Source organism: Neophocaena asiaeorientalis, unplaced genomic scaffold (assembly GCF_003031525.2).
Source record: "Neophocaena asiaeorientalis asiaeorientalis breed wild unplaced genomic scaffold, Neophocaena_asiaeorientalis_V1.1 scaffold220, whole genome shotgun sequence".
Lineage (NCBI taxonomy): Eukaryota > Metazoa > Chordata > Mammalia > Artiodactyla > Phocoenidae > Neophocaena > Neophocaena asiaeorientalis.
In genome coordinates, this window is record NW_020174042.1 from 1,793,240 (window position 1) to 1,820,179 (window position 26,940).

Here is a 26,940-nt window from a genome sequence, read left to right on the forward strand (position 1 = left end):
TACAACCTGCAGTTTCTTCAAACCTCAATGTCTATATCCATTCAACAACCGCTTGGAGTGCCTCCTCTGTATTTGGCAGTGAGCTAGGTGTTCAGGACAGAGAAGGCAACAAGCCAGACCCAGCCCCTCCCTTTAAGGAACTTTCAGTGCTGGGAGTTCAGTTCCAGCACACACTCAGCTTTCACAGACTCACTTTTGAGCTCTTCTACTCTCCTGAACTTGTCAGTGCCCTTCAGATACTGACCTACCCGCGATTTCTCCCATTTGTCTTTCTCACTATACTTCAGACTGGATGCCCAGTGGCATTTTCCTGACCGTGGTTTGGCTCCTCTTGACAACCAATTTGTATGTCTATACTTTTACACTATTCAGACAACCCTGGGACCCTCCTACTTTGTCACTCTTTTCACTAGCAAAGATCCAGCTCTGCATATCAAATTAACACAGTTTAATTAAATTTACTTTCTTTCTTCACCATACTTTCAATGAGTAAAACATCTACTTAACACAGAATAATATTGGCCTAAATTATATGGCCTGTAACAGAAGTTTTTAACCACTCTCCAAAGGACTTTCGATACAGAAGAAACCTCACTTCCCACATATGTGACTTCTCCCTGATGTCTCAGAGATAGGGGATATGGCATATGTGATTAAGGAGAAAAAAGGACAAAAAAATTTTTTAGAAAATATAGATTTAATCTTTCTCTCTATGGTAGTCTATTACTTTTCTAGACCCTATTGATTCTCTCCTCTCAGAATTCTTGCCCTTGTATAGTCCCCTCCCACACTGACTCTGGTCTTGGCCAAGGAACTGGCTTTGGCCAAAGGGACATTAAGAAGTAGGATGTGAGCAGAGCCTTGATAAGTGCTTGCACATTGTGGCCTATCTTTTTGGGGTGCTTCTCTTCAGAACCCAGCTGCCAGGCTGTGAGAAGCCCAACTTAGCCACATGAAGAGATCTTATGAAGGAGTACTGGGGTCCTGGTCAACAGCCCCAGATAAGCTCCCAGCCAACAGACAGTATGTGAGTGATCCAGCTTGGATGGACCCTCCAGCCCTAGCTGAGCACTCTCAGTAGTCACCACACAGAACAAACATGAGCTATCTCTGATGAACCTTGCTCTAATTGCAGAATTTTGAGCAAATAAATTATTATTTTAAGCCACCAGTGTGGGGGGCATTTTGTCATACAGCATGAGATAACAAGAACACTCTTTTTAAAAAAAAAAAAAAGAGGTGCTGTTTCTACTGTATGTTGGAATTCTTAAGACTAAAATGCCTGAACCCTGGGTCAAGGTTCAACTTCCGTAATAAGAGAGATGCCGGTGTACAATTATACTGGTGTAATTGTCAGTTTAACGTCTGTGGCCCCATTCATCTGTAATCTCCATGAGGGTTATGTCTATCATGGTCAGCATTGTTTCAATGACCTAGAAAAGACCCTACCACATAGTAGGCACTCAATCAATATTTTAGTAAGTCAATATTATGTTGATTTACTAGCTATATTAGTTCTTTTGTTTGAATAGGACAGTAATACTTGTTATTTTATTATTATTATGAGCAAACATTATTATATAATGTTTACTACATGTAGACACTGTTCTAAGCAATTTACATGTATCATCAAATTTAGTCCTCACAATAACCCTATGAGCTTGGTACCATTATTATCCTTTTTTACAGATGAGGAAACTGAGGCACAGAAAGAATAAGTAACTTGTTTGTCACGAGGCCAGGATTCAAACCCAGGGAGCCAGCTTCCAGAGCCCATATTCTTTGCCACTGCACTGCCCCTCCCAGTTTCCTGTTCTAGGCCTGGCAGTGTCATTGCTGTTGAAGCAAGAACAAGGAAAAGTTTCACACCAGAAGATGAAGAGTTCCCTCATCATGATGAAGACACCCCTGTGATTATGCAGGTGGAAAGCTGCACAGAGGGACTGCGTTCCTGCCCTAAAACACCTTTACAACGTCAATGACAACAAGAAGATGACAGACAGGAATGAGAGATGGTGACACACACCAGGAAGAAAAACCCTTATACCAGGGCCTAACCCAAGCCTCTAACTCTGCCAGCTAAAGTGACTGAACTCCAACCCGTGAGCTCAGCTCAACCCCAGTCACCCTACAGGACTATAAGGAGCCCTAAGTCAGGAGCTGCTAACTCAGCGCTGAGTCTCTTTTAATGCCAGTGCCCCTGTGACTTGTTACTGGGTCTTCCTTATGCTCAGCACACAGACCAATGAGGCCCAATGTGGCACCATCACCAACTCTGCCTCTGCTCTGAAGAACAGCCTGGATGTGGGAGTCTGGATCTAAGCCAGTAGCACTGTGAAGGTCACTAGCAAACTGACCTCCCAGTTTGATGGTACTTTCTTGACCCAAAACTACCACTACCACCACCAGCAAGGGTGTACACCCACACACAAATGGCCCAGCCTCACTCCCATATTTGGAGAAGACATGATAAGTTTAATATTAAAATTGAAATGGCAATTTACCCCAATAGTAGAAGAAATATTTCATAACTGTATCGCTTGATAGCTAAAAAAGGGTGCAGAGTTGGGGAGCAGGACGTTAGGTCTTGGTAATCAGTGGGGTCTTTTAGAGGGAGCCTTTGAACTATGTCTTCTCCATTTGACATTCACTCAACAAATACTTTTTGACACCTGCTATATGCCAATAACTGTACTAGGTGTGAGAAATAAAATGTTGTGAAGCCATGATCACTGAGAGTGCTCCACCTCAGAAACAGTGCTTTAGCCCATGAATCCCTTTTTGGTGTGCTGCCATCAGGCTGTAAGAGGCATCCTTGTGAACTAGACACCCTGTCAGGGATGCTGTCAAGGGCACTGCTCCTCATATAACACAATGTTCTCTTCATAAGCATCCCTGGGAGACAGTCCAATCTAATCTCAATTCTGGGAATAGTTTTACTTCTCCAGAGTAACAGGTTTGTTTTTTACCTATGGACACCACGAATTGTAGGACCAATGAGGCTGTCAGCTTAGAGACAAATTCATGGCCCAGCTGTAGCAAAAGTGAAAGTCATTCCTATCTGCATTTTTAGCTTTGTCCCTGGCTCTATTTTGTCTCTAGCCATGTTTTTATTTCTTCATTCTCTGCACTTTTAATTTATGGCAGCGTGTGTGTGTGTGTGTGTGTGTGTGTGTGTGTGATTTTTTTTGTTTCAGAGATTTTTCTTGTATCCTTGGAAATGTCTATGAACACTTTCTAAAAGAAGACATTGGCATCAATGTTTATAATACATTATATACATTTACATAAATGCTATGATAGAAGTGTATCTACAGGGTGATGTTAGCACACAAGAGGGCTTATAAATCAGTCAAAAGCATTAGAGGAGGGCTTCCCTGGTGGCGCAGTGGTTGAGAGTCCGCCTGCCGATGCCGGGGACACGGGTTCGTGCCCCGGACCAGCAAGATCCCACATGCCGTGGAGCAGCTGGGCCCATGAGCCATGGCCGCTGAGCCTGCGCATCCGGAGCCTGTGCTCCGCAATGGAAGAGGCAATTGTTAAACAAAGTTAAGTTGTTATCTAGTGCAAGACAATAATAAAAATCTGGCAGAGTAAATTTTTTACATCATATCATGGGTTCATGGGACACCACAGAAATTTTTTACAATAGATTGAGGCTACTTCCACAAGAGTTTCATTTCATCTATTTTTTTCTGACAAAAAGATCATGGGCAAAAATAATTCATATCTACATCAGAATTTACATGCAGAGAAAGAAATTAAGGTGGAATATCAAACTTAAGTTAGAAGATATTTGATAGCGAAGTGAGGTGAAGAATTAAAATAGTTATTTAGAAGACATATATACACAAAATGTTATCGACTGGATTATTCAAATAAATGAGGACAAACAGGATTTGGGAGTTTAAATTATCAAGATCAATAGTCTCCATGTGGAAGGGATATTAAAAATCATTTAGTTCAGTTGCATACCTGTGCAGCAGTATTATTCCTTAATTCTTTATTCCATCTTGCAGGTAGGCCCCCCAGCCTTGGACGGTCCATGGATTGTGCGGTTGCCTGTATGAGAACAGAGTGAGAGAAAGAATAGCTGCTGACACATTGTTTTATGTGTGCTGGGTCAGCAGATTATTTTTAAATACACTCAATTTGAGCTCTTTTTTCCCCTCTTTTCTTAAAAAAGAGTTCTAGCAATATAAAAACTCATATTGACCAACTGCATATAGAGGACCTGAAGAAATAGGTCAAGATCTTATGGATGAAGCATTTCACAATTTATAAAAAGACAGCAATAAACATGTTTACTGCACATCTTTTCATTTTCAATGGCATGAAAAATTACAACCATCTTTCTTCAGGTTAAAAAGAAAGAAAGAACGAAAAAGTAAACTAGCTACACTCCATGACCTCTTTCAACAATCTATAAGGCCCAGCGCTTTAAAGAGGATACTGTTCTGCCTTGCATTGGGGAAAATTGTTGACTTTTAACTTAGAATGACTAAAGAAAATGCATTGCTATTTCCCCCCCCTTCCTTTCTATCAGAATTTTTTTTAAGACTTAAAAGCAAAATTATCTGAAAATTGCTCACTGCTGAGCAGAAAAGCTACTCTGAACTCAGCAATTAGTCACTGACATTTCCTGCAGGAGGGCAGCCCAAGCAGGCAGAAAAACCACTACAGTGCTAGGCTGGATGTTCCATGAGGGCAGGAACCATCTCTGCTTCTTCACAACTATCTACCTGGTGCCTGGCTTAAAGTCTGGCACAATGCATATTCATTCATTCACTCATTCCATAAACTTGTATTGAGTACCTACTCTGTACCAGGCAGTGTTCTATATGCCTGGGATACATCATAAAACAAAACAGACAAAAATCTCTATCTAAATGAAATTTTACTTCTATTGGGAAGAGGGTATAGCGGGAAGAGACAATAGGTAAGTAATTTGTTATGTCGTGAGTGTGAAGTTATATAAAAAAGTTAAGGGGGATTGGGAGTGCTAAAGAGGAAGAGCAGATTGTGATTTTGAATAGGGTAGACATTGTAGGCTTCAGTGAGAAGGTGATATTTAAACAAAGCCTCGAGGCAGGTGAGATGCTCAATACACACTTGTTGATTACACAAATGAATGAGACCAAAGTTAAGGAAGCAGAAAAGTACAAGGGATGTTCAGGAGGTGGTGAGAAAACCAGTTGAGAAGGTAGGTTGTTGGAGATGAAACTGGGAAGGAGATGGGAGGCTCACTAAGAAGGCTGCAGAGCTAAAGGGTATGAATTTACAAAATTTAGAGTTTACAAAGAACTTTCACTTATAATCCTATTTAATTCTCACATTCCCAGTAAAGTTAGTTTCGTCTCTACCAATAAAGAAACTATACTCAGAGTAGCTTGGTAATTTTCCTCAGATCATACAGAGATACAACTTAAGAGTAAAATTTTATGTAAATTTTTTAAATTATACACCCTGTAAAGCAACCAATAGATTGTGAGTGCTCAACAAAAAAATTAAAGAATAGTAAACTAACAGTCTATTTTGAATCATGTGTATGGTATTACTGGCAACAAAAAATATGCAGCTGCAAATCTATTTCTTTCATAAATGCCTCTTTTTTACTAGTATAAACTTTTGCAAACTTTTGCTTTCAGATTCAATCCATTTCTCTTACAAACACAATAATACTTTGTGACTTGATTTTCATGAATAAAAATATTATTTCTCAGTTATACAAGAAATACATGGATACTCTCTTTAAAAGGTTAAAGTTGGGCTTCCCTGGTGGCGCAGTGGTTGAGAGTCCACCTGCCAGTGCAGGGGACACGGGTTCGTGTCCCGGTCTGGGAAGATCCCACATGCCACGGAGCGGCTAGGCCTGTGAGCCAAGGCCGCTGAGCCTGCGCGTCGGGAACCCAGTGGCCACCCTCCACCCTGGTCCTCAACATCAGAGATAAGTAAGTACTATCAGTTCTGATTGTATCCTCCTGCTCTTTTTCTATGAATACTTGTATATCCAAGTGTTGCCTGAATATCCACACTCGGTTAATATGTTTAAAACTGAACTCATTATTTTCTCCTCAGAGCTAATCTGGTCCTCTGATTTCCTGTATCAGTGAATAGTATTACCCCATCAGAAACTTTACATTCCATATTTTATCCACCCACTCACCTATCACATCTAATCATCAACAATCCCTGTAGGTATACCTCTTTAATATCTTGCGTTACTATTCTCCAATCCTACTCCCACAGCTTTAATATTGGCCCTCTTTGCCTACTGCTTCTACGGCAAGGCCAGATTCATGGCTGTGTGATGTGCAGTCACACAGGGTCGCACGCTTAGAAGAGCCCCATGCTAGGTTTAATGCTCTGCTGTCACTGTCTCGAATTCCTCAATAATCTTTATTTTGGCTGTGCTGCACGGCTTCCGGGATCTTAGTTCCCCAACCAGGGACTGAACCCGGGCCCTGGCAGTGAGAGCACCAAGACCTAATCACTGGACTGCCAGGGAATTCCCATCTCAATAATTTTTGACAAGGGACCCTATGTTTTCATTTTGCACTGAGTCTTACAAATTATATAGCCGGTCCCATACTACTGTAATAGCATCCTAACTGGTATCCATTTTCCCAGTATGGCCCTGCTGCAACCCACCCGCCACAATTCTGTAGGGAATTAAAAAGAAGACATTCCATTGGAATTGGATCAAGCAATACAGGGCACAGACGTCTCCCCTTTTCGAGGCTAAGAAGTCTAAAGTACAACTTTAAATTGAAAAGATGAATTATAGAAGAATGAAAGTTCCATATAACCAAGGATCTAACCACATTATCTATAGACACTTTTGTATTACAAGTACTTAGGGAAGATGGCCAAAGTAAATACAAGACTCTGTGAAGCCAGAATGGTAAAGACCACAGGCTTTGCATTCAGAAAGACTGGGCTCAAATTCCAATTTGACCACTTAATGTGTGACTTTCGGGAAGTTACTCAAATTCACTAATTTTTATTTCATATTGATAAAACAGAAAATTATCTGTCAGGACTTTAGTGAGACTCACAAAATAACAGGGAACCAGTTAAGTTCAACAAACACTACTCTGTGCCAGACCATGCCTTCATGTTGATGATATCAAGATGAATACGACTTCCTTCTGAAGCATACAGGATGGAAAAAGGTGGCGGGGGTGGGGGGAGAGTAACTTCACAATACAGAGAAATCTGGCAAATGCTACCTCAGCCAGGTGATCAAGGTCAACATCAACAGTGATGAGTCATGTTCACAGTATGTACCTTGGATATATGATGAAACTAGCACTTTACCTCTGTGGTCTTTCTCCCCAAAACCCATAAACCGAGCCTATCCATGAAAAAAACATGAGACAAACCCATATTGAAGGACAGTCTACAAAACACCTGGCCAGTACTCCTTAAAACTGTCAAGATTATCCAAAATAAGGAAAATCTGAGACGCTGTCACAGTCAAGAAAAGCCTAAAGAGACATGATGACTAAAAGTAATGTGGTATTCTGGATGGGGTCCTGGAACAGAAAAGGGACATTAAGTAAAAACTAAGGAAATCAGAATAAAGAAAGGACTTTAAAAAGGAAAAAAAATTGTAACTTTGTATGGTGATGAATGGTAACTATACTTACTGTGGTGATCATTTTTCAGTGTATACAAATATCAAATCATTCTGTTGTACACCTGAAACTAATATAATATTATATGTCAACTATACTCAATTTAAAAAAAGAATGGGCTTTTGTTAATAATAATGTAACAATTTTAGTTCATCAGTTGTGACAACTGTACCATTTTTATTAAGAAGCTGACAACAAGGAAAACTGGGTGCCAGGTATACAGGAACTCCCTGTACTATCCTTGCAACATTTCTGTAAATGTAAAACTATTCTAAAATTAAAAGTTTACTTAAAAAATAACAGGGCTTCCCTGGTGGCGCAGTGGTTAAGAATCCACCTGCCAATGCAGGGGACACAGGTTCGAGCCCTGGTCCAGGAAAATCCCACATGCCACGTAGCAACTAAGCCTGTGCACCACAACTACTGACCCTGTGCTCCAGAGCCCACGAGCCACAACTACTGAGCCCACAAGTCACAACTACTGAAGCCCAGGGGCGCCTAGAGCCCATGCTCCGCAAGAAAAGAAGCCACCACAATGGGAAGCCCGCACACCACAACCAAGAGTAGCCCCTGCTCACCGCAACTAGAGAAAGCCCGCACACAGCAACGAAGACCCAACGCAGCCAAAAATAAATAAATAAAATAAATAAATTTTTTAAAATAAAATAAAATTAAAAAATAACAACTGGGGGTTGGGGGTTGAAAGGGAGAACAGTTCATAAAGAAGACTGAGACAATGTGTAGTCACAGAGATAAGAGGAGAACCAAAACAAATTGGTGACACTCAAAAAATATATATATATATTCCAGCCCCACTAGGCCCCACAGTCAATTAAAAACTAAATGTTGCAAGAAATTTAAATTAATTCATACAAGCATTTAAACTAGAATTTTAGCTAGAATTTACTTCCCATCTTGTACTTTCTAATAAAATTTTTCTTTCCTTTTTAAAGAAAAAAAGTATAGCAGTAATTCTACACACCCAAAACTCAACTCATCTTTCCTCCCCTCCAACTCTGCCCCCACCACAGCTTCCTCTTCCTCCTCTTTCAGGTCTCCCCATCTCAGGAAGGGCATCTCCAACCTCTTGCTTAGGCCAGAAAGCTGGAAGTCAGCCATGACTCCTTCTCCATCAACTCTGCATCCAGTCAATGCAACCTGTAGATTCTATCTCTATACTTATATTTCCCTCCCTCTCCATTTCTACTGTGTAGGCCTTACCAATTCTTTTTTTGTTTTGTTTTGGGGTTTTTTTGTTTCTGTTTTTGTTTTTGTGTTTTTGGCCATGCTGTGCGGCTTGCGGGATCCTAGTTCCCGGACCAGGGATCAAACCTGTGCCCCCTGCAATGGAAGCATGGAGTCCTAACCACTGGACCACCAGGGAAGTCCTGGCCTTACCAATTCTAATCTAATCTCTCATCATAAAAGCTTCCTATGAATCCATCTTCCACATTAGCACCCAAATGGTTGTTCTAAAATGTAAATATGATCAAATCATCTGTAAAACAAGGTTGATATGATTAAAATATGACATTTATAGAGAGTACCTGACAGGCACTCCCCCCAAAAAAGTCAGCTGTTAGATGTTATATCACCCCATCCCTAAAATCTTCCAGGATCTCTCAAGAGCTTTCAAGATAAAATTCAAGCTTCTAGCATAATTCTCAAGCCCTTAAGAAATTGGCTCCTACCATGCCTCCAGTCATCTCCAGCTATCTCCATGGATACTTGTGATCTGGCAAGAGTTATAAAGCACACCACTGAAGTAAAATATAATGGTAAGAAAAGAGACCATTCGTGATAGAAACAAAAAGACAATGTCTAATAACATCTTTAAGAAGAAATGATCAGGACCTGGTTTAAAACAAAAAGCATACAGTAATCAAAACAGTTTGGTATTGGTACAAAAACACAGATATGGATCAATGGAACAGAATAGGGAGCCCAGAAATAAATCCACACACCTACAGTCAACAATTCTTTGTTGAAGAATTAATCTTCAACAAAGGAGGCAAGAATATAAAGTGGGAAAAAGTCCCTTCAGCAAGTGGTGCTGGGAAAGTTGGACAGCTGCATACAAACCAATGAAGCTAGAACACACCCTCACACCATGCACAAAAATAAACTCAAAATGGCTTAAAGACTTAAACATAAGACATGACACCATAAAACTCCTAGAAGAGAGCATAGGTAAAACATCCTCTGAAAAAAAAAAAAAAAAACATCCTCTGACATAAATCTTACAAACGTTTTCTTAGGTCAGTCTCCCAAGGCAATAGAAATAAAAACAAAAATAAACCAATGGGACCTAATCAAACTTACTAGCTTTTGCACAGCAAAGGAAGTCATTAAAAAAAAAAAAAAGACGACTTACAGAATGGGAGAAACTATTTGTAAATGATGAGACAGACAAGGGCTTAATCTCCAAAATATACAAACAGCTCATACAACTCAACAGCAAAAAAACAACCCAATTGAAAAATGGGCAGAAGACCTTAATAGACATTTCTCCAAAGAAGACATACAGATGGCTCGTAGGCACATGAAAAGATGCTCAACATCAGTCAGAACGGCCATCACTAAAAAATCTACAAATAACAAATGCTGGAGAGGGTGAGGAGAAAAGGGAACACTTTCACACTGTTGGTGGGAATGTAAGTTGGTGCAGCCACTATGGAAAACATTATGGCGGTTCCTTAGAAAACTCAAAATAGAATTACCATATGATCCAGCAATCCCACTCCTGGGCATATACCCAGACAAAATTATAATTTAAAAAGATACATGCACCCCTATGTTCATAGCAGCACTATTCACAATAGCCAAAACATGGAAACAACCTAAATGTCCATCAACACATGAATGAATAAAGAAGACATGGTACATAATATACAATGGAATACTAATCAGCCTTAAAAGAACAAAATTATGCTATTTGCAGCAACATGGACACAACTAGAGATTATCATACCAAATGAAGTAAGTCAGAAAGAGAAAGACAAATAGCATATGATATCACTTATATGTGGAATCTAAAATATGACACAAACTTATCTACAAAACAGAAACAGACTCACAGACATAGAGATCAGACTTGAGGTTGCCAAGAGGAGGGAGGGAGAGTGATGGACGGCGAATTTGGGTTGGTAAATGCAAAATATTACGTGTAGAACAGATAAACAACAAGGTCCTACTGTATAGCACAGGGAACTATATCCAATCTCCTGCAATAAACCGTAATAGAAAAGAAAATTATAAAAAGAATGTCTCTATGTGTATAACTGAGGCACTTTGCTGTACAGCAGCAATTGGCACAGCATTGTAAATCAACTATACTTCAACTTAAAAAAAAGCATAAAATACAATAAAGAAAATGAATATACAGTTATATGCACAATATAACTTGTTTACAGAGAGTAAGATTCAACATTATAAACATGCTAGTTCTTCCCAAACTGACTGATATATAAAAGCACTGTAATGACAATAAAAATCATGTTGGGATTTTGGGTAATCTGCCAGAAACATTCTTAAGCTCATCTGGAAGAAGAAAAATACTAGAAAATGCCAGGAAAATTGTAAAAAGAAGGAGCAATGAGGAGAAAGAGGCCTACCAGACATTAAATTTAAGTAAATTTAGTACACAATAAGAGTGGCATCTCACACGAGTTAGGAGTATTAAAATATTTAGACAAACTAGCTCACCATCTGCAGAAAGATAAAGCTCAGTTAATTACAAATAACCCTCAGTCCTTTCACCAAAAGAACTTCTAGGTGGAATAAAGATTTAAATATGAAAAATTAAACGATGAAAGTGCTAGAAGAACACCTGGGAGAATATATTTATAATGTTGGATTGGTGAAGTCTTTTAAACATAGCAAATGAAGGAGAAGTAAGAGGGAAAAAGAAGAGAGGAGAAGAAAAGAAATAAGAAGCCAAAAGAAAAAGTTGAAACTTATCTACATAAAAATTTAAAACTTTATATGGTCCAAATATATACACATATAGATATAGTCAAAAGCTACAAAACACTAGAGAAAATAACTACGACACATTAACACCTACTATCTATCACAGATAAAGGTGCTATTATGTATCATTAAAACAGTGGAGGGACACCACAGAAAAATGGTCAAATGAGAGGGATAGACAGGGTGACAGAAGAAGAGTCAGTAAACATTTAAAAGATGCTAACCACACAATTCAAGAAAGTCAAATTAAAACAATAGATATCACTTTTTAACCTTTAAGGTTAGACAAGACAAAAAAAAAAAAAAGACAGAACTCACATTGGCAAGGTCCACTCATACACTGCTGACAGAGGTACAAGCTGATATGGAAAGTTATTTATTCAATTTTAAATTTGCATTCACATTGACACAGCAATTTCAGTTCCAGATGTCTGTCTTACAGAAATACTTTCATGACTGCCCAAAGCTGTTATTTGAGAATATCTCAGCAACATTGTTCATGAAACAGTGGAAACTACCAAAATGCTCAATAGGGAAATGGTTAAATATAGTGCCTGCATGCTATACACTATAAACTCGTTAAAAATAACAAGCTAGACTATTTATCCTAACATGGTAAGATGACAATAAATTAAGCCAAAAGGGCAAATTGCAAACAGCATGTATAATGTGATCTTATTTCTGCACCAAAAAAGATCACATTCTAAATTACTGCTAATCTTTTCATATTTTACGTAAATAATGCTTCTTAAAAGTGTTAACTTCTATTACTGAAAAACCAGGATATTTAGCAGCACATATTTTCAGCACCACTGACATAAGCTTCTATGAAGGAAAAACCGTCAAACAGAACATACGTAATGATGTTTTGTTTTGTTTTGTTTGCGGTACGCGGGCCTCTCACCGCTGTGGCCTCTCCCATTGTGGAGCACAGGCTCCGGACGCGCAGGCTCAGCGGCCATGGCCCACGGGACCAGCCGCTCCGCGGCGTGTGGGATCCTCTCCAACCGGGGCACAAATCCGTGTCCCCTGCATCGGCAGGCGGACTCTCAACCACTGCGCCACCAGGGAAGCCCCGTAATGATGTTTTTTAAGGCAACTAAAAATCACCTAACTTGCTTCGGGAGTGATGAGTTACTAGTTCAAAGCTTGAATTGGGAGGAGGGAATTTTATACATTTTTAAGTTTTTTAAATAAGTACTGCATTCAAATGGATTAAATATTCCAAAATTACAAACGGTATATCGTGAAATTTCTTCCTCCCATCTGCCTCCCCCAAGCAGCTAGCTCTCTCCACGGGCAACCATATTACTAGTTTTGGGGTATCTTTCTGAAATATTCTACACACATACAAGCAAATGAGTACATAGTTTTCTTTTTTAACCAAATTTTATGCCCTTTATTTTATTCTTAATAAAGAATTAACTTGTAATAATCTATACTCGAAAATAATCTGAAATATATATATATATATAACTGGAAAAAAGGAATTAAGCTTAAAGAGCTTGCAGATTTTAAAAGTATTTTCAATATCATATTTCAGTCTTAATGTTTCAGTCTCAAGACGGTATCTTCATGTTTGTATCACACTTTCACCTTTCTAAAACGTGTGGGAATTTCAGTTGGGTTCCTCAGGCAAAAAGAAACACTAAACATGGTAATACTTGAGAAACGCTAGCCATGGTAATATTTATTGTGGAAACTCTCCGTTGAAGTGATTTGATATACACCATATTGATGCTTATTTCATATGCTTAACCAATGTTAGACTCACAAACGCACAGTTCATGTTACAATAAAGTAGGGACTTGAGGACTTCAAAGCCTACATAACACATGGACGATATTTATTAGCTGTTTGTTTACTGTTCTCTTTTAATTGTTCATGTTTTCACAACTGTTGGTCTCTCCGCCTGGGATACTCATCTGGATGGTGCAAGGTTCCCCCTACTTGGCACCCCAATACTTTTTTGTCAACATTTATCCTTGACAGCAAGGAAAACGACTTTCGTGATTTTTATATTATCAAGCCCTAGCTCGCTGCCTGGCAGCACTGGAGTTTTAGTGACTGAAGATTAAGAAAACAAAACAAAACCCTTTATACCTGAGGTGATAATTGAGAAGGTAATGTCTAAGATTAGAAACATTAGGTGTGGACTTCCCTAGTGGCACAGTGGTTAAGAATTCACCTGCCAACTCAGGAGACACAGTTTCGAGCCCCGAGTCCAGTAAGACCCCACATGCCACGGATCAACTAAGCCGGTGCACCACAACTACTGAGCCTGCGCTCTAGAGCCCACTAGCCACAACTACTGAAGCCTGCATGCCTAGAGCCCGGGCTCCGCAACAAACCACCGCAGTGAGCAGCCCCTGCTCACCACAAGTAAAGAAAGCCTGCGTGCAGCAATGAAGACCCAACGCAGCAAAATTACATAAATAAAATTTAAAAAAAAAAGTTAGGTGTTTCTCAGCCGTACCACAAGCACAAACAGGTGAAAAACTGCATTTGGGAAAATGCACAAAGCTACAATTTAAAGAGATAAGGCTGAACTGATAAGTATGGGATGCCTCCAGGGTAAAGTTCAAAATTCTTATTTTAGTAACATACACCAACAGGTGTTTGCCAACTAGCTCTGAAGCCTCACCTTCCGTCACTCCAGCTTTCAGCTCTGGCTATATTCAAGTACCTGCAATTTCCTAAAAACATCATATTCTTTCACACCTTAATCATAGCCTTCCCTTGCACTTTGTCCTTGCTGGGAATACTCTTCTTTCTTCACAACTCAGCTCAACTGCCACTTTCCCAGAGAAGCTTTCCCTGTTTCATCAGATTAACAGGGTTCCCCTACAGTTCTTTGGCTTGCCTGTCTCCCTACTAAAGTCTGAGTGAACCAGGCTTTTTCAGCTTTGCATGTCCATCTTCCTTGGTGCTAGGTCCTCCTGTGTTTGTTTTGTTATTGAATAAGGAAGACAGACCCCATCTTCCATTATGTCCTGAACTCAACATTTGAAAGCCTGAAGGACTCATTCTGCAGACTCTAGATCCAGATTCACAGACTAGTAGGACTTAAACGTTAGGTCAAATAATTAAAACTATTTGCCAGTTAGCCACTCTTGTAACTGTTACTGTGTCCCCCGCTAGCCAAACCCGGTGAACGCCTGGCCAGAGAGACTACTGGCCCACGGTTTGCACCACGGTAATGCAAACGTTTCCCCACTGATCACCGCCTGAGCCCGACGTATGGCAAGGCCCAAAGCAAACGGGTCTGGACTTGCACTAAGAGCTCTTCCAACTTCGCAGTTTGGTGAACTACGAGGCCTTGGACTGCATGGGTGATTGCTCTGGGGCCCAGGCCCGTCTTGCTCAGCATTTCGCGCTCGGCGGCTTCCCAGAATCTCAAGGCTAAAAAACTAAGCCGGGTAGAGACGCCAAAAGAGGTGAAGGAGGCGCCGACGGGGAAGAGGTGCGGCAAAAGGCTTTGTTCTGAGAGGTTCCTCCTGTTCAGCGCACAGGCCCTGCCCGGGCCCAGTTCCCGAGTCTTCCGCGCTCCCGCAAGCGGCGGCGGCCCCACAGATTTGGGAATCCCTTGCCGACCCAAAATCGCAGTGCTCTTAGGTAATCCCAGTTCCCGCTCGAGACTTTTGCACTCTCGCACTCGCTGGGTGGAGGAAAGGGCTCCAGAAAGTTCCACAAACGCCAGACCCAGGATTGCGCACAGCCCCTCCCAGCCCGAGCGCCCCCGCGCCGTTGCCCAGGCAACCGCGGGCGGTGGCAGCAGCGGGAAGGGCGGGACTTCCGGCGGGTGACGCGCCTGCGCTCGGCTACAAAAGACAACGGCTGCGGCGCTCCAGGCGGAACTTTCCAGAACGCTCGGTGAAAAGGCGGAGGAGCGGCGGCTGCCCGAGCTGCGCACGGCAACGCGCTCCTTCCCGCTCCCCCACACCGGCATCGGCCCTCTCACCGGTGAGCTTCAACCTTCGGGCTTCACCTCGTCCCAAGGCCGGCATTGTTGGCTGCGCCGGGAAGCCGGATGGAGCCGCGGTCGTGAGGCGGTTGGCTCCGCGTGGGCGGGAGGGTTGTCGATTCCTGTACCCACGATTCTCCTTCTGGAGGGCTGGTGGGGGTACCCCGGCAACCCTCGCCGGCGCGCAGCGAGTGGGCCCGAGACCCTTCCTGGAGCTTTCTCCATGCCCTATCTATCTAGCCAGGGTTCTCCGAGGACCTGCCGCCTCAGTCTTTCCCTCCGCCCGCGCTCGCTGGCGGGCGGGCTGGGGGGGTGGGGGTGGGGGCGACCCTTCGCGCACGCGCAGAAGGAGCTAGGGGGGCGAGGGGCTGCGGGAAGAGCCGGGCGGAGGCTGCGGCGTTCGCTTCTCGGGCCTCTCCTCCTTCGCTTTGTTGGGTGCTGGGCTTCTCCCACCCCTTTCATCCTGGGTGGGAGGGGAAAGGAAGGAACCCCTAACGGTCGGCATTGAGTGCAGGGCAAAACCTAATAGCGTGTAAACTACGCTGGCTTGTGGGGACGAAAGAGGTTCGGCGGTCGAAGCAGAGGAGTACGTCCTGTGACTGAGAAACAGCCTCAGGATTGAGGGGGAGGGGAGCTTGCTTTCTGGAGCTGGTGTTCTTAGTTTCATAAAACACTGCCTCCCCGCTTTGTGCCCAGATGTTTTTTCTAGAAAGTGTATGATTTATCAGATTTACTAAGAATAATGGTAGTGGATTGAACCTCTTAGTGCTCCTCTTTTTTACTGCCCTCTGTCGCTGGTTGGGAAGGGAAACAGGAAAAATCCAGACAATAGTCGCGTTATTATGGGAGCTTTCAGGTGGGAGAGTGGGAACCAGCTGCTATAGGAGGCTTTTGAATTATCCCCTGATAATTATTAACTTATATTTAGTCTTAGAATTGATGGCTAAATTACCAAAGGAATTGTTACCTTCTCTGTGAAATTTAGGGAAGGTGGTGTTCTTACAATCAGGTTTCTCAGAGAACAGATTTCTATGCCTAAATTTTATTAAACTACCAGTTGAAAGTCGGCTAAAATTGAACTTTCTTATTTTAGACTGTAGGAAATGGTGAAAGAAACCACTTATTATGATGTTTTGGGGGTCAAACCCAATGCCACCCAAGAAGAATTGAAAAAGGCTTACAGGAAACTGGCCTTGAAGTACCACCCTGATAAGAATCCAAATGAAGGAGAGAAGGCAAGTAGTACACTCATAACATAGCTGAATAGGTCTTGCCCAGTGTACGGTATTTCCATTACAACATGAAATTGAGTATGTCTAATGTAGTGGCTGTGCTTTGTAACAGTTGAGTTTTTTGAGTGAAATTTATCCCCCCTTTTCTGAAACAGTTTAAACAGATTTCTCAAGCTTATGAAGTGCTCTCTGATGCAAAGAAAAGGGAATTATATGACAAAGGAGGAGAGCAGGCAATTAAAGAAGGTGGAGCAGGTGGTGGTTTTGGCTCCCCCATGGACATCTTCGATATGTTTTTTGGAGGAGGAGGCAGGATGCAGAGAGAAAGGAGAGGTAAGAATGACAGTTCACATGTGGCAAATTAAAATTAGCCGTTGGTCAAAGTAAATTCTTGAGAATTCACCTACTAAATGCTTGTTTACTTGTTAGCATAATGTTGTAAACTGACTTATGGTAAGAGTTTAAGAATGAGATTTGATGAGACTAAAAATAGCTAAGCCAATCGAGTGCTAACAAGTGAGTGCTTCTAAAGCTCTTGGGGTACATAGGATTTCTGTGATGTTATCAAGCATTAAAGGAATGAAGTATAGGAGCATAATTTTCAAAACCCTTTTCACAGGTTTTATTTTATTCTCAATCTGCACACCCCCACCCCTCAGCCTCAATGGGAGGTACAGTGGCCTTAAACAGGCAAAAGTGAATTACAGTTCAGAATGGTAAATTTTTGTCAAGGTCATATATTGCTATGCATTAGAGTCTTGATTGGAACACAGGTTCATTGCCTCCAAATAGCATGCTATCTGTTTAATCTTGTTTCAGTTTTATTATATGAAAATATGTGCCCTTAACATTTAATAGAAATATGGTTTTCTGGGCTGTGGAAATACTGCTCATAGAAGTACAGTGTTCTGATCAGAGTTTATCTTACTTTGTTCCCAGTGTAGTTAATATAAACAAGGACTAATGGGTAGAGCCCATTCTAGAAGGAATGGGCAAACCACTAAATTTTCTCTGAGCTTTTTTGGATTCAGAAGGACTGGAAATTGTTTATTCAGATTCTCTTAAAAGGAGAGGGGGGTGTATTTTATTTATTTTTAAGAAATTTACCTTAAAACAATTTTCAGTCAAGGTCAGTTGATTGGCAAACTCTACTGTGTGGCTTAGATCAATGTAAGGTCATTTTTTTAGTGTGATATTGGAAAATATTTGCTTAAATTTTAGAAGCTTTATTTCTTCCCTATACTGTAAACTCTATAAGGCTAAAGTAAGAAGGGCAGTTTTCAGCGTTCCAGAACCAATTACATGGAACAGTATTAGTGATGCAGAACAGAAAAGTGGATCTAGGAACAGGTTATAGTTGAGGGCACTTCACGCTTGATTGGTAACTAAAAATGTTCATTGGACATGTTCTGCAGATAAGAAGTTCAAGAGCTTCTTTCACTTAAGCGTAAGGCAGTATTTCATGGTAGATAAAGTCCTGGGAGAATCACTAGCTAGGAACTTACTACCTATCGGCAGGTGACTACATTTCTGTAACCTCTGTTCTTAGATGATCTCCACCTTCCACTTCCCATTCCTAGCTAGATGAGATAGGTCACTCTTTTGTAGCCACTGGCCACATCAAATTTAGATTACTGCAAAGAAAAAAAAAATTTAGTTACTTAGTCTGCAGTAGCCATAATTATATGCTCGATAGCCATGTGTGACTGCTGGCTGTTGTGTTGGCTAGCATAAGGTACAAAACATCTCCATCACTGCAGAAAGTTCTGTTGGACAGCACTATGGTAAAGGATGAGAAATCTAGCCTTTTTTGGGGGGGAGGCTGTGTTGGATCTTTGTTGCTGTGCGTGCAGGCTTTCTCTAGTTGCAGTGAGCGAGGGCTACTCATCGTTGTGGTGTGCGGCCTTCTCATTGTGGTGGCTTCTCTTGTTGTGGTGTGCGGGCTCAGTAGTTGTGGCTCACGGGCTCTAGAGCGCAGGCTCAGTAGTTGTGGCCCATGGGCTTAGTCATTCCACGGCACGTGGGATCTTCCTGGACCAGGGCTCGAACCTGTGCCCCCTGCATTGGTGGACGGATTCTTAACCACTGTGTCACCAGGGAAGCCCGAGAAATCTAGCCTTTAAACAGTTAGTGCTGAATAAATATGTCAGGTTCCCTGGGCAAACTTGATTAGTTTTTGGAATTTAATGTGCTGAAGAATTTTTGGATGATGTAATTGGTCATGTTACTCAATATAATAAGTGAACGATTCAAAGAATATATTAGGACAGAAAAGCAGTTTGGGTTAATTTACTGTGAAATGTGTCTATTTAAATAACATGAGTTTTCTCAAGTGATTTTTGCAGTTAACATTTTTGATTGCCGTAAAATGTAGGATGGCCGTAACTACGTCCTTATACAAATTGCTTAAATCTCACTGGATGTTTCTTATTTGAAATTACACCACAGAGGATTATGTGTGTACCCTTGTAGGGCTCATCTTTCATTATCCTTTACCGTTTTTATAGTGTAGAACACAAGATTCAGCATCTTAGATTTTTAATGTGCAATGTTTTGTTCTAGGTAAAAATGTCGTGCATCAACTCACAGTAACCTTAGAAGATTTATATAATGGTGCAACAAGAAAACTAGCTCTGCAAAAGAACGTGATTTGTGACAAATGTGAAGGTATGTCTTAACATTCATAATATAATTGAAAATGGAACTGAAGCCGTTCTGGATATATAAAACTGACATATTGCACTACCTAATTCTGAAGAGTGCAGGTACGAAAACCACCTGAATCCACCTCCTAGAGAAATATTAGCAAATTATCAGCACTTTTATGTATTTATTTTGAATGCAGGTGGGACTGATCTAATTCGGTGTCTGTTTTTCTCAGTACTGTTCAGAGATGAGTCTTTTCTATCCCCTCTAGAACTTCAGAGGCATTTCAGTGGCTTCATAATCTGTAATATGATTTGACAGTCTCCTCTTTCAGGGTATCAGCAGCTGTCAAATTATTGGCTATGAACCTCTAAGGTGTTTTTCTAATAAATACAAGTTATTTGTTGGAAATATGGTATTTTCTAAAGAGAATAAACTCTAAAATGTTCTCATCTCACAGTTAAAGTAGCCTTTTAAGAATTGTGCTTTGGGGGCTTCCCTGGTGGCACAGTGGTTAAGAATCCACCTGCCAATGCAGGGGACACGGGTTTGAGCCCTGGTCCGGGAAGATCCCACATGCCATGGAGCAACTAAGCCCATGCGCCACAACTACTGAGCCCACAAGCCGCAACTACTGAAGCCCGCGCGCCTAGAGCCTGTGCTCCGCAACAAGAGAAGCCACTGCAATGAGGAGCCCGCACACCGCAACAAAGACCCAACTCAGCCATGAATGAATGAATGAGTGAATGAATGAATTGTGCTTTGGGAGCACATGTTTAAAATCCAGAATTCTGAAATGACTCCTTGGGAAAATAGCAGTCAATATGTTTATAGATAAGCTGATTGTGGCGATATTTTATCAAATAAAAAGGCTGAATTGTAGTCTTATGCGGCATTCCATCAGACCTTGAAAATATTAATGAAGTGGAGTGTTTAGGAACTGTCTCATTAAAACATTCGTCACCATGTCCAGTACTAAATTCAAACATAGTTTCTTTTTGAACTATTTAGGCCGAGGTGGTAAGAAAGGAGCAGTAGAGTGCTGTCCCAATTGCCGAGGTACTGGAATGCAAATAAGAATTCATCAGATAGGACCTGGAATGGTTCAGCAAATTCAGTCTGTCTGCATGGAGTGCCAGGGCCATGGGGAGCGGATCAGTCCTAAAGATAGATGTAAAAGCTGCAATGGAAGGAAGATAGTTCGAGAGAAGAAAATTCTAGAAGTTCATATTGACAAAGGTGAGTTCTGAGCCACTTTCTATTTTCAGTTCTTGAGTGCTATTGCAAATTATATTAACGTTACATTTTATAGTTGTTTAAAACTACTGTTGGAGTAAGGAATAGGTATATTTTGATTAATTAACTTATTTGTAAGAACTTAGACTATGAATGTTACTTTCTAATAGTTTTTACAGATTATGTAAACATACGTCAGTTTCTGCCTCTTGGGTTATAACTTAAAATTTCCTTTAAATATTATTAGGATTTACTTTATTTTGCCAGTTCCTTAATTTTTTCAGTTTATTTAAAGATGCTTTAAAATGTATTACAGCAGTACAAACTCATTGTAGAAATTTTAGAAATGTGTATAGCCCCAGAATAAATGGTGCTGCTTACTCTGAAATAATCAGCATGGTTGGCTTTTTCAGACTTTGCTATTTTAAAATGAAACTGTTATTAGAAAATATACATCTACATTAACTTAAGCTCCTGAAATAGTATTCACCCATGTGAATCATGGTACCTCCCCTCCCTCCATTTTTTCCCCTTAATTGGTCCCTGTTGAGTAGGGTTTGAATTTCTCTCTGGTAAGATTCCCCCCTTGTTACCAACAGTATGTACTCAGGAGAGCATTAGTAGTAAGTGAAGCCATTTATGAATGCTGTACTTGCCTGTTTTTTTGGCCACACTGCAGCCTATGGGATCTTAGTTCCCCAACCAGGGATTGAACCCCTGCCCCATGCAGTGGAAGCGTGGGGTTTTAACCACTGGACCTCCAGGGAAGTCCCTGCCCATACTCTTAACATTAATGGAACAACCAGCAAAACTTAGCTGAGTTTAATTGCTTCACTAGTGTAGTGAGATAGTTACTTTGCCTTGTGAATGATTAAAGACAGATTGTTGGGCTTCCCTGGTGGCACAGTGATTAAAATCAGCCTGCCAATGCAGGGGGCACAGGTTTGAGCCCTGGTCCCGGAAGATTCCACATGCCACGGAGCAGCTAAGCTCGTGCGCCACGACTACTGAGACTGTGCTCTACAGCCTTCAAGCCACAACTACTGAAGCCCAATTGCCTTGAACCCGTGCTCCACAACAAGAGAAGCCACGCAATGAGAGGCCCGTGCGCCACAACTAGAGAAAGCCCACGCACAGCAACAAAGACCCAATGCGGCCAAAAATAAATACATTTTAAAAAAATGTTTACTTTTGTCAATGTGTAATACTGATATTTTGGTTTAAGTCCTTCTCTTTTTAGAGGTATATATTGAAGTATTTGGGTTAATTGGTATGTCTGGATTTTAATTGAAATATATGCAGGGAATGTGGGTGGAGGTGTGTAATACATGAAATAGTAGTCATGACCTGGTAATTACTGGATCTATATTGATGGATATATAGGGACTTCTTGTACTGTTGGCTACTTTATGTAAGTTTAATACTTTCCGTAATAGAAAGTGAAACAAAGTTGCTCTTGTTGGGTGACCTCAGTGATCATTGATTCAGGAAATCTGGCACTACTGCTGTAGAGAAATCATCTGCAAACACACGAGTTCTGTTTAAAGAGGTGTTAGTTGGTTTAAGTAAGCCCTTACTGAACTAAGCTGTATGGGCCAGAGGGAAGAAATCTCAGTAAAAGTGTTGGCCTTTAAGAAGCGTTTGCCTGTTGGATGGACTTCCCTGGTGGCGCAGTGGTTAAGAATCCGCCTGCCAATGCAGGGGACACAGGTTTAAGCCCTGGTCCAGGAAGATACCACCTGCTGCGGAGTAACTAGGCCCATACACCACAACTGCTGAGCCTGCACTCTAGAGCCCACGAGCCACAACTACTGAGCCTGCATGCTGCAACTACTGAAGCCTGTGACCCTAGAGCCCGTGCTTCGCAACAAGAGAAGCCTGCGCACCGCAACAAAGAGTGGCCCCTGCTTGCCACAACTAGAGAAAGCCTGCACAGCAACAAACGCCCAAAGCAGCCAAAAATAATAATTTTTTTTAAAGCATTTGCCTGTTGGAAAAACTTCTTTATTTTTGACACTGATAACCACATGGTCTGAAAGTACTCAACTATAATTATCCTCTTTAAAAAAAAAAAAAGACTAAAATCATTCAATATAAATATTACATATTTTTTAAATTTTTAGATTTTATATTACTGCTAATACAATAGAAGGAAGAAAATCTGACTTAAGCTTCTGTTAGACTTAATAGAAATGATTTGACTTAAGTTTTTTTAAAGTGATGAAATAGTTAAAAACATTTATGGTTATAATGTTTGCCAGTCACTGATTTGGTGCCAGCATAGACCTTTTTCTTTAGTCCCCCACAAGAGCCCTGGTGGAGGACATAGGTCTCTGTGGGAAAGTTGATGCTTAGGAAGGTTATGCAATTTGCTTCCTTAGGGTAATCTGGCCTAGTAGTAAATAGCAGCTCTGAGATTCAAAGCCTGACTTGTTTGCCTCTAGAATCTGTGTTCTCCACTATGATAGCTTTCTTCAGTAAGAAATTGGACTGATCTAATAAGCATGTGGGCGTTTTTGGTAAATTCTGTAAAACTTTAGCATCCGCAAAGACTTGAACATTTTTTTCATGCACAAACATGCATTTGTGTTTCAGTAGAGATTCTGACCTTACTTAGATGTTAAGAGTATAAAATTAGCCTTTTGTTTTTAGGCATGAAAGATGGCCAGAAGATAACATTCCATGGTGAAGGAGACCAAGAACCAGGACTGGAGCCAGGAGATATTATCATCGTTTTAGATCAGAAGGACCATGCTGTTTTTACTCGGTAAAAATTTTTATCAAATACTCAAACCGACATCTTGCATATTTGGGTTTTTTTTTTTCCCTCAAATATAAGTGAGCTTTTTCATTACTTGTAGAATACATTTCCTAGAAATAACCTAGAAAAGTATAGCAGAAAAGTTAGACTATATATGTCTTTTATAAATGATTGTTAATCGTTGTTTCAATCTTAGAAGAAGCTAAAGACAAAAATCATTGGTTTTTTTGGTCTAAATGTAGGTAAATTGTTGCCTAATTTGGATTTTGAAAGATATACTTCAGTTAGGAGATGTGTTGTATAAGTATAAATAGATAGAGTAGGGGAAACATCCCTAGACAAAACTTTGCCCCCAGTTTTTTTTTATAAGCAGTTGGTTTTGAAATAAGTACCCTAAAGCTTTCACCAGTTTCTTCAATCCTGAGTTCATGGTAAGTTGGGTTGCTTTTAATTTTAAATAAAAGTGTAGAATCATCTGTGTAAGAAGCTGTAATATATTAATTCACGTCTATTAGGAAATAATCTTGTGTTTATGATAAATTTATAGTGACGCACAAGAAAGTTAACAGTGTTAAATAATGTATCAATGGGTAATTTTAAAACATTAGACTGGAGTAGGGTTCCAGTAAGTCTGTTGGGAATGACATCTCAAGGAACAGATTTTAGATTAATAGTGTCTCAAGAATAATGGGAAATGCTATCGAGCTCAGAATTTTTTTTTTTTTTTTTTTTTTTCGGTGACGGAAGCCCGAGCTCAGAATTTTGATGCTATCATTTGAGGTGAATCCTCAACAAGAGTATTTCTGGAGAGTATTCTGCCTGATGAAAAGATGTCATTAATATGAATTGGAAAAGAAAGTAAGAATGAGGAGGAAGAAGTGGGTTGTTATTAAACATAAAAATAGTGTTCATACTGTGCCAGGCACTATATTACTTAATTCATGTACATCAATAAATTACTTCCCCTTGAAATTGGCCATATGCCTTTTATTTAATTTCATAGACCCTAACTTATCCAGGACCCAGCCTGAGGTTTGTTCCACTGCCTAGAGTGTGTGGAGGGATTCTGAAGCCTTGTCCAGGAAACTGTGCTGGCAGTTTCCATATGTTTGCTGTACCCAGTTCTCAGATCTTAAGAATGGGAAAGAGGCCTTCCTCACCTTCTGAGATGGCCCACACTCTGGAGTGTGTTTCTCTCTAAATAAATCCACTTCGTACCTATCAAAGGAAACAAACAAAAAAGAATGGGGAAGAAAGGGCATCTTTTAAAAGATACCATTTGTTTTTAAGAGAACAGAATTGCCTACTTTGGTAGTTGTAATCATTGCTGGTTTGAAGATCTAAGTATATGCCGTACTTACATTGTACAGACGAGGAGAAGACCTTTTCATGTGTATGGACATACAGCTGGTTGAGGCATTGTGTGGCTTCCAAAAGCCAATATCTACTCTTGACAACCGAACCATAGTCATCACTTCTCATCCAGGTACAGTAACTAGATAAGCGTCTGTTTCTATTCTAGTGTTTTCATTGTCTGCTCGTAGCTAGTATAGCCACGGAGGAAAGTGGCATTTAAGTTGCTCGGTACATGTCTGTCCTTCAGCTGAGCTGAAATCATGCGTTCTTGGCTCTCTTGTAAGCCCCTAGAAAACCTATAAATGAAAGGTATCAGCATCATTTCATATAAATTTACCTCTATCAGTGAGCTAGGACATTGCTCTGTTCTTTATTTTCGCTGCCTCGTAAAAGTGTGACTGTATTTAAGGAATTTGGCTTCAATGTTTTTAGGTCAGATTGTCAAGCATGGAGATATCAAGTGTGTGCTAAATGAAGGCATGCCAATTTATCGTAGACCATATGAAAAGGGTCACCTAATCATTGAATTTAAGGTAAGCTGTACAGTACTGTAGAAATGTTTGAGAATGATTAGTTTATTAAAATCCAGTAGCAGTTAAGTTTCTGAATGGCCAGAAACCAAGTTTATAGTCTCCCTTGTCTAGATCTAATGTTACTCTTGTTATGTTGAACATTTTTTGTTAAGTTGGTATTGGTTTGTTTGCATCATTATCGGCTATTTAAAGATGGGGGGTGGTGGCAGGTGGGTAATTTACTAATGAAAGGCTATAACTGGAATCTTAAAGTTCAACAGAAGCATGTTAGCTGGTGTGGATTTTTGGCAAAATACTGCAATGCTCTGGTTCTTAAAGTAACTCAACCATTTCCCTCAATCTAAATTTGAGTGGCCTCAGACCCACAAATTTAACATTTATTAAAAACATCTTTGGGTGGGACTGTCTTTGAGTAACAATAGCTTTGTTTAAATTATCCATTAGAAGGAATGAGAATGTGTTTTAGGATGGGTTCTCCTATTAAAATGTATTTGCGGAATAGAAGTGATCATTACAGTGTAGTTTTATTAGGATCTTTTTTTTAAGACCTTACCTTGAACTCTAGTTCAGAATAGTAGATGATATATGCCTTCTTAGAACATGTGTTCTAACCTGGGATTGGCAGATTTACCAAAAGATTGTGTGGTTTCATGTTTTTTTTCCTGGGGAAAATGGGTCAATGGTATTTGTCTAAGGAGCTAAGGATGAAGTGTCATTTAAACTTAAAGTAGAAATTTCTTATTATAGGTAAACTTTCCTGAGAATGGCTTTCTCTCCCCGGATAAACTCTCTTTGCTGGAAAAACTCCTACCTGAGAGGAAGGAAGTAGAAGAGACTGATGAAATGGACCAGGTAGAACTAGTGGACTTTGATCCAAATCAGGAAAGACGGCGCCATTACAATGGAGAAGCATATGAGGATGATGAACATCATCCTCGGGGTGGTGTTCAGTGTCAGACCTCCTAATGAGGCCAGTGAATAACACTCACTGCTGGCATTTTATTTGCAGTAGTGATTGAGTGAAGGACTATAATCATAACATGCTCACTACTTGCTATTGTTTGTTTTAATATTCAATTATAGTAGTGTTTTAAAAGTTAAATGAAGAATAAACTCGAATATAAAAGCTCTGACTTTGCCCTGTATGTATGATGACTTCAGTGTGCAAGATAAGTTTAATACTTGTAAAAACTACTTAAAAAAATTTCCCCTAGCAGTTGTTAGGCCATACTTTGTAACTGATTTCAGCTATGTACATGGATTAGCTTAGACTGAAATGCCAGGTATATGTATTGGCTTCAGTGTATGACCCTTAATTGTTAAGCTATGAAGTTAAAATTGTATTTAACTGGCAGTCAGACGAAGAATTTGTAGAGAAGTGTTGGTCTGTATAGTTGTATTAAGTGGGATTCATTGTGATGCCTCTGCATTTATTCTATTGCCTCAACTGTTACTTGAAGATGGCATGCTATATAATTTAGCCTGTGGTATCAGTGATAGAAATGACACCTTTCTAAAGAAGGGGTTTATCATATAACATGCTGCTTCTTGAGGGCTTGCGCTTGTAGGATTGCATTCCCTTCTGCTGTGCCATCTTTTT

General features: G+C 40.4%; 1 protein-coding gene across 1 annotated transcript; it reads left to right on the top strand.

Annotated features, from left to right (window-relative positions):
• Window positions 1-15,420: 15,420 nt before the first annotated feature.
• DNAJA1 (DnaJ heat shock protein family (Hsp40) member A1) lies at window positions 15,421-26,473 on the top strand. The gene is made up of 9 exons (XM_024753771.1): window positions 15,421-15,575; window positions 16,670-16,811; window positions 16,964-17,141; window positions 19,371-19,475; window positions 20,466-20,693; window positions 23,343-23,457; window positions 24,822-24,937; window positions 25,240-25,340; window positions 26,088-26,473. The coding sequence occupies exons 2-9, from the start codon at window positions 16,680-16,682 to the stop codon at window positions 26,304-26,306; spliced, it is 1,194 nt and encodes a 397-aa protein (XP_024609539.1). The 5' UTR covers window positions 15,421-15,575; window positions 16,670-16,679; the 3' UTR covers window positions 26,307-26,473.
• The last annotated feature ends 467 nt before the right edge of the window (window positions 26,474-26,940 follow it).

Coding starts and splice junctions, on each gene's coding strand:
- DNAJA1 (XM_024753771.1), top strand. CDS start 16,680: ATGGTGAAAGAAACCACTTATTATGATGTTTTGGGGGTCAAACCCAAT. Junction 16,812..16,963: donor ATCCAAATGAAGGAGAGAAG/GCAAGTAGTACA, acceptor TTTCTGAAACAG/TTTAAACAGATTTCTCAAGC. Junction 19,476..20,465: donor GATTTGTGACAAATGTGAAG/GTATGTCTTAAC, acceptor TGAACTATTTAG/GCCGAGGTGGTAAGAAAGGA.